The sequence below is a fragment of the Ammodytes marinus genome (genome assembly GCF_949987685.1).
Source record: "Ammodytes marinus genome assembly, contig: scaffold_371, whole genome shotgun sequence".
In the NCBI taxonomy this organism is placed as follows: Eukaryota; Metazoa; Chordata; class Actinopteri; order Uranoscopiformes; family Ammodytidae; genus Ammodytes; species Ammodytes marinus.
In genome coordinates, this window is record NW_027648155.1 from 22501 (window position 1) to 30692 (window position 8192).

The window sequence follows — 8192 nt, forward strand, 5'->3', positions numbered from 1 at the left end:
ATCTGTCTGTCTGTCTGTCTGTCTGTCTGTCTGTGTGTCTGTCTGTCTGTCTGTCTGTCTGTCTGTCTGTCTGTCTGTCTCTCTGTCTGTCTGTGTAGCTGTGTATATTAAAGAACAGCATGTATTCAACCTAAACACTAACCCATTTCTTCTGGTTGTATTTCCAGGGGAGAAACCGTACGAATGCTCCAACTGTAAGAAGCGCTTCTCTCACTCCGGCTCCTACTCCTCTCACATCAGCAGCAAGAAATGTGTCGGCCTGCTGTCACTCAACGGCCGGATACGTAACCACAGCAACAGCAACAAGCCCGGAAGCTCCTCCCCCAACTCTGTGACATCATCACCAGGAAGTCCGGCCATCGCACAGTTACGCAACAAGCTAGAAAATGGCCGACAATCGACCCAGGACCAACACCAACAGATGGATATTAAAGCCGAACCGATGGATTTTAACGACTACCGGATGCTGCTGGCGTCTCAACACGGGTTTGGTGGCGCCGGCGTTTACATGAACGGGCACGCGGGGGTTCACGGCTCCTCCCACAATGCATTGCAACAACATCTGGGCAGTCTGGGGTTGCTGGGATACACAGGGAACAACCTAAACGAAGTCCAGAAGGTTCTACAGATAGTGGATAACACCGTGTGCAGACAGAAGGTACGAAGCAATGGCTTGGGGTTTTTATTTGTTATTATTATGTTTTAATACAATGTTTTGGGCACCTTTCATGCTTTATTAGACAGCACCTTTCATGCTTTATTAGACAGTTTGAGGAGACAGAGATGAAATGTGTCAGAGAGGGGAATGACATGCAGAGAACGACCCGGGCTGGATTCTAACCCGGGTCTGCTGTGAAGAGGACAGACAGACAGACAGACAGACAGACAGAGAGAGAGAGAGAGGGGAATGACATGCAGAGAACGACCCGGGCTGGATTCTAACCCGGGTCTGCTGTGAAGAGGACAGACAGACAGACAGACAGACAGACAGACAGACAGACAGACAGACAAACAGACAGACAGAGAGGGGAATGACATGCAGAGAACGACCCAGGCTGGATTCTAACCCGGGTCTGCTTGTGGAGGAGTTAGTGTGAATGCTGGAATCATACTTTCAGCAAGAAATGTATTGACGTTTAAAAATGTTGCATCTTTCATAACATACATTGTGTGGATTCAACTTATCAACTCCTTTTATACTTACAATCGGTGTATGAGTGTGTGAATGTGGTAAGATATGTAAAGCGCTTTGGGGCTGAGAAAATCGGCTAGAAAGCGCTATATAAGTCAAGTCCATTTACCATTTACCATTTATTAGAGCTTTTTAAAGCTGGGGTGGAGAATTTGGGGAGAAAATGGCAGTTGGGATAGAGATTCGAATCCAAATACCTCAACCGCTCCACTTGTTCTCTTTGGTCCCTCCCCTATGGTCCCTCCCTGACACGCTCTACACCAACAAAGTCGTGCCAAAGTGAATGGACAGTCCCAACAGCCAATAAGAACAGAGAATCGGAGCCTCGCTCTGATTGGTCAAAGTGTACAGCTCATGTTAATTTCAGAAATCACATACCCCAGCTTTAATCTTATCCAAATATTTTCCAAATCATTCAGCTATCACGTTTAGCATCCGGCTTTTCAGCATCCAGCATTCACACAAATTTTACAGGAAATGCATGTTCTAGTTTTATTTTCTTCTGTTTATTTGTGAACTAAATACATTTGTATGTGTCTTGGATTGTTTTATTTTGAAATATCTCAATCAAATGCCTTTTTCTTCTTCTTCTTCTTCTTCTTCTTCTTCTTCTTCTTCTTCTTCTTCTTCTTCTTCTTCTTCTTCTTCTTCTTCTTCTTCTTCTTCTTCTTCTTCTTCTCCTGCAGATGGACGGTAGCCCCGAGGAGATCTCTAAACTCCGGGCGTATATGAAGGAGCTCGGAGCGCAGATGGTCGGCCAGGGAAACCTCACCAAGAGCATCATCGACTTCACACTGGAGAAGGTCAACGAAGCAAAAAGCCTCATCGACTCGGACGTCAAGAACAAAACAGAATCGTCTCTCTCTCAGAACCATTTCACTCAAACACGCTCCGGTGAAATCAGCTGTGAAGATAAATCCATGGAAGGCCCGGTTCCCTTCTTACCGTTCTCCTGTCAGTTCTGTAAAGAGTCTTTCTCCGGCCCGATACCGCTGCACCAACACGAGAGATATCTGTGCAAAATGAACGAGGAGATCAAAGCGGTGCTGCAGCCCTTGGAGATAAGCAGCCCCGCTAGCCCGATTCACCCTTTCAAAGATAACGTCAACGTGCTTAAAGCCTATTTCGCCATGAACACCGAACCCAACTCGGACGAACTGCTGAAGATCTCCATAGCCGTCGGTCTGCCTCAGGAGTTCGTGAAGGAATCGTTCTCTCAGTGGAAAAGACAGAATTCCCGCCAAGGAGGAAGTGGAGGCGGCAGCAGCTATAAGAAAAAATCTGATTCTGAATATAGCATGATGAGCAGGTCACCGATGGATTTATTACAAGGAGGGTTTCATTCTAACGGAGACGCAGCCCATAAATTCACAAAGTTTACATCAAACAGACAGACAGGAGTAGGAGGAGGAGGGGAGAAGGGAGCGGACACACACACAGACACGATGAGAAGCAATACGTCGTCACCTCTCAATCTCTCCTCGACTTCTTCCAAAGCGTCTCAGACCAGCTCATACACTCCCAACAGTCTGCCTGAGGAGACGCATGGAGACAGTCCTCTGGACCTGTCTGTGCCCAAACACCTCATGGTCCACATGACGCCCTCTGTGGGGGGACGGCACGGGCACAACGGCTACAACGGAGAGGTGAGGAGGGGTTGGGAGGCAAAATACAGATGATATATTGATCTAGAAAGGCACATTAATGGTTGTTGTTCAGAAGGAAGAATCGAGATGTTGGATAAAGCCAGAGGAGTTAAAATAGTATTTTAATTTGTATAACATATTAGAGTCCAAAGTTTTTACTAAACAGATTTTGGATACAGCGTTTTTTCTTTTTATAAATCAAGAAATACTAAGTACAGGTCTTAAAAAATAAATTTTCATCATGTTTTTAAGAACAACATTTCTCATAAATCAGACAGTGAACAACATATAAACAAATCCTTCTGTAATAACCTTCAGAATAGTGCTGAGAATGATTATGGAAAGTTTAGTTGATGTAAGTGCTTTAGAAGTTGATATATTTCCTTCAGAGTATTAACATAACCCCTCTCCTCTCCTCTAGACACACGGGCGAGACGGTGGGTTAGATCTGCTCAACATAAAGAAAGAAGTCCTGTGTTCAGAAGGTGTGAGCTCGCTGCACCATAAGAGCCCCAGTCCTCTGTTTGGCCTCAACCCGTTTGGAGGTGGCCCTGCTGGGGTGTATAGCTCCCTGTCTGCCCATGGAGGAGGGTACCATGCTCCAGGCTTCATGACACAAACCCAGCCAAGCATCCCAGGATTGAGGCCCTATCCTGGGCTTGACCCCATGAGCTTCCTGCCTCACATGGCTTACACATACGGAGCCGCAGCCACGTTCTCCGACCTGCAACAGAGGAGAAAGTACCAGCGCAAACCGAGCTTCCAGGTAAAAACTGGCGAGATTTTATCCACCATTTTGGCGGTTGTAAACGGGTACGTAAACAACGAGGGCCCATCGTAGCTAGCAACATGCCAGTTCACAGAGTCTAGGCTGTGGATTAGGACTGAATTTCTCTCAGCTCACACACAGTACAGACAGGTAGTGGATCATGAGGAGATATTCACACAGTACAGACAGGTAGTGGATCATGAGCAGATATTCACACAGTACAGACAGGTAGTGGATCATGAGGAGATATTCACTGATTTTGACTAAAAGTGATTTTGACAAGAACAAGCGTTCTCCAGAATCACTGACCTTTGATGTATGCTGGCTGCTGGAAAACCTAAATGTCCCTGTTGCAATGAATAAATTATATCTTATATTATCTTAAGTCCATGTGAAAGTTTAGTTTTCTATTTTAAATTGAAGGTAAGGGTCTGTAGAAGGGTTAGGGTTAGGGTTAGAGGGTTAGGGTTAGGGTTAGGGTTAGGGTTAGAGGGTTAGAGGGTTAGGGTTAGGGTTAGAGGGTTAGGGTTAGGGTTAGAGGGTTAGAAGGTTAGAGGGTTAGGGTTAGAGGGTTAGGGTTAGGGTTAGAGGGTTAGAGGGTTAGGGTTAGAGGGTTAGGGTTAGGGTTAGAGGGTTAGGGTTAGAGGGTTAGGGTTAGGGTTAGGGTTAGAGGGTTAGAGGGTTAGGGTTAGAGGGTTAGAGGGTGAGAGGGTTAGAGGGTTAGGGTTAGGGTTAGAGGGTTAGAGGGTTAGAGGGTTAGGGTTAGAGGGTTAGGGGGTTAGAGGGTTAGAGGGTTAGAGGGTGAGAGGGTTAGGGTTAGAGGGTTAGGGGGTTAGAGGGTTAGAGGGTTAGAGGGTTAGGGTTAGAGGGTTAGGGGGTTAGAGGGTTAGGGGGTTAGAGGGTTAGAGGGTTAGGGTTAGAGGGTTAGGGGGTTAGAGGGTTAGAGGGTTAGAGGGTTAGGGGGTTAGGGTTAGAGGGTTAGAGGGTTAGGGTCTGTAGAAGGGTTAGGGTTAGAGGGTTAGGGTCTGTAGAACTATTTTGGTTCATGTGTCAAGAAACCAAATAAAAGCAGAACGAGCAGTTTGATTGACAGCTCGAGACACGATTCAGTTTAGGAGATTAATTAGTTCTGTGTTATTCACCTGGTGTCTGTCTGTATCTGTAGACAATCCCTCCATTCACACACACACACACACACACACACACGCACACACACACACACTCACTCACGCACACACACCTCCTTATTGAGGGGACTTACCTTTAAGCCCTGTCCAGACACTGGATCAGTAGGCAGTGGGGGGTGTCTCCGTGTGTGTGTGTGTGTGTGTGTGTGTGTGTGTGTGTGTGTGTGTGTGTGTGTGTGTGTGTGTGTGTGTTTGTGTGTGTGTGTGTGTGTGTGTGTGTGTGTGTGTGTGTGTGTGTGTGTGTGTGTGTCTCTGGGTGTGGAGTTGACAGGTGTGGGGATTATAATACGATCCGTCTCTTGGCTCGGCCCCAAACTGTTGCTACCTTTAAAACTAAACCCTAAAGTCTCTACGAGGAACTTTTAAATATTTCTGAAACAGTCTCATTTTTCCTCTGATGATCATAAATTACATGTAACAGCAAACGAGACCATCAGTGCAAAGAATGCTATTTTTATATAGTTTTTCTTAATGCCTTTGTCATGGGTATACGCTCACCCAGGAACAACAGCTGGCGTGGTAAAAAACACTACCGCTTTTGTCCAAAGGGGGCGCTAGAATTAACACACACAGAAATGCTGTTAACATGTAATTTATGTTCATCAGAGGAAAAATAAGACTGTTTCAGAAATATTTAAAAGTTCCTCGTAGAGACTTTAAAATCCTCTATGAAGCTGAATATTTAAGAGCTTGCCTTCTCTTTAAGGGGGAGCATTTCAATATTTAAAAAGTTCCGGTGGTGTAGTGGATAGAGCGTGTACCATATTGGCTCCGGCCTTCATTGCAGTGGTCGCGGGTTCAAATCCGACCCGTGGACCTTTACTGCAGGTCATCCCCCCTCTCTCTCTCTCTCTCTCTCTCTCTCTCTCTCTCTCTCTCTCTCTCTCTCTCTCTCTCTCTCTGTCTCTCTCTCTCTCTCTCTCTCTCTCTCTCTCTCTCTCTCTCTCTGTCTCTCTCTCTCGCTCTCTCTGTCTGTCTCTCTCTCTCTCTCTCTGTCTCCCCAATTCAACTCTGTACTGTCTAATAAAGCTTGAGAATGACAAAAAATAATAAAAAAAGTTCCTCGTAGCTACTTTAATAAAGCCTTACGAATGCATTTTAATAAACCTTGCGTTGTCTTTCAGGTGGAACTTTGAAATATTTCAAAAAGTTCCTCGTAGCTTCTCTAAAAAGCTATTTAAACCCTGTATTTTAATGTTACATATCAAATCAAATCAAATCAGTTTTATTTGTATAGCCCAAAATCACAAATAGACATTTGTCTCAGTGGGCTTTACATTCCATACAATATGACACCCTCTGCCCTTATCTATCTATCTATCTATCTATCTATCTATCTATCTATCTATCTATCTATCTATCTATCTATCTATCTATCTATCTATCTATCTATCTATCTATCTATCTATCTATCTATCTATCTATCTATCTATCTATCTATCTATCTATCTATCTATCTATCTATCTATCTATCTATCTATCTATCTATCTATCTATCTATCTATCCCTCTGCCCTTACACCCTTAGCTCGGCTGAGAAAAAACTCCCAGTAAAAAACCCTTTACCGGGATTAAAAAAAAATATATATGTTATATATGTATTTTAATAAATCTTGTGTTGTCCTTTCAGGGGGAGCTGCTATTGGACGGCGGGGGGGACTACCTGTCGGGGTTTGATGATGTCACAGAGGGCGACGTGCGGAGGCTGAAGAAGACAGACGGTGCGCTGAAGAAGACAGACAGTGGTACGTACGCCTGTGACATGTGCGACAAAACATTCCAGAAGACGAGCTCGCTGCTCAGACACAAATATGAACACACAGGTACATATACCGCTTGGTTTGGTTCTATTATATTCTTTTCTATTCTATTATTATTATATGATTCCTTTTCCTACCCCACACCCCCACACCCCCACACCCCACTATAACTGTGTTTATATACCGTTTGGAGTTCTATTCCATTCTATTCTTATTACCCATGCCATGCCCCATGCCTACACTATAACTGTGTGTACATATACCGCTTGGTTTGGTTCTATTATATTCTTTTCTATTCTTTTCTTTTCTATTATTATTATATTATTCCTTTTCCTACCCCACACCCCCATGCCTACACTTTAACTGTGTATATATACCGTTTGGAGTTCTATTCTTTATTACCCCCATGCCCCTCATGCTTACAGTACGGGTTAAGGCTCTTGCACACAGTATTTGTGATAACTCTTTGTGCCTTGTAGCAGTCAGTGAAGTAATAATGGCTGAAAACGTGAGAATTTATTCGTTTTTATTGTAAGAAAAGCTGCAAATGTAGTAATTTGCCAATAACGTAAAAGGTTTTCTGAACCGGGGGCGCCCTTAGCTCAGTTGGTAGGGCGTCCCCCCCCATGGGCCCTTAGCTCAGTTGGTAGGGCGTCCCCCCCCATGGGCCCTTAGCTCAGTTGGTAGGGCGTCCCCCCCCATGGGCCCTTAGCTCAGTTGGTAGGGCGTCCCCCCCCATGGGCCCACAGCTCAGTTGGTAGGGCGTCCCCCCCACCCCAGCAGCAGACCCGGGTTCGATTCGTTCTCTGCATGTCACTCCCCTCTCTGCCCCATTTCACCTCTGTCTCTACACTATCAATAAAGCATAAAAATGCCCAAAAAAAAAAAAAAAAAAAAATAATTGTTTTCTGAACCTAATAAAGTAATGATTTTTTTGCCCATAATGTAATAATGATAATAATACGTTTGTGTTAAAAACCACCAATAATGAAATAACTTATTATATGAGCAAACACTGGGTTCAGAATCTTTTTTAACAGTACTGGCAAGTTTTATTATTATTACATTAAAACAATAAAACACCATGAAGTTATCAGCCATTAGTACATCTCTGTTGCTCCTTCTCCTTCATATCTCTGTTTCTTAGCCCCCCCCCCCCTCTGAGAGTCTGTTCTGTATGTTCTATTTCTGTTATTTTATTGTTTTTATCGTCTTAACGTGTTCCTTTCTCTACAGCGGGGGGTCGAGCTACATAAACATGCAGCGCCCCAAATATCTCATTCATACTGTGACCGCGTGTGTGTGTGTGTGTGTGTGTGTGTGTGTGTGTGTGTGTGTGTGTGTGTGTGTCAGCAACTGTGTGTGTGTGTGTGTGTGTGTGTGTGTGTGTGTGTGTGTGTGTGTGCGTGTGTGTGTGTCTGTTTGTGTGTCAGCAACTGTGTGTGTGTTTGTATATTTTTTTGTGTGTGTGTTCGGTGAGAATGTGTGTGTGTGCATCTGTGTTACAGTGTGTGTGACTCTGTGTGTGTGTGTGTGTGTGTGTGTGTGACTCTGTGTGTGTGTGTGTGTGTGTGTGTGTGTGTGTGTGTGTGTGTGTGTGTGTGTGACTGTACGTAGGAGATCAAAAGGAAATATTAAT

The 8192-nt window shown here is 44.4% G+C and overlaps 1 protein-coding gene across 1 annotated transcript in view; it reads left to right on the forward strand.

The window, feature by feature from the left end:
* The window catches only part of LOC307270977 (zinc finger E-box-binding homeobox 2-like), a gene marked incomplete at its 3' end in the record, with an annotated part of 15822 nt that extends 9206 nt beyond the window's left edge, over positions 1-6616 (forward strand). The window contains exons 6-9 of the mRNA XM_080054865.1: positions 168-658; positions 1879-2838; positions 3260-3604; positions 6424-6616. Of these exons, the coding sequence (XP_079910991.1) occupies positions 168-658; positions 1879-2838; positions 3260-3604; positions 6424-6616 (1989 nt within the window). The remainder of the gene's footprint in view (positions 1-167; positions 659-1878; positions 2839-3259; positions 3605-6423) is intronic.
* Between the last annotated feature and the right edge of the window lie 1576 nt (positions 6617-8192).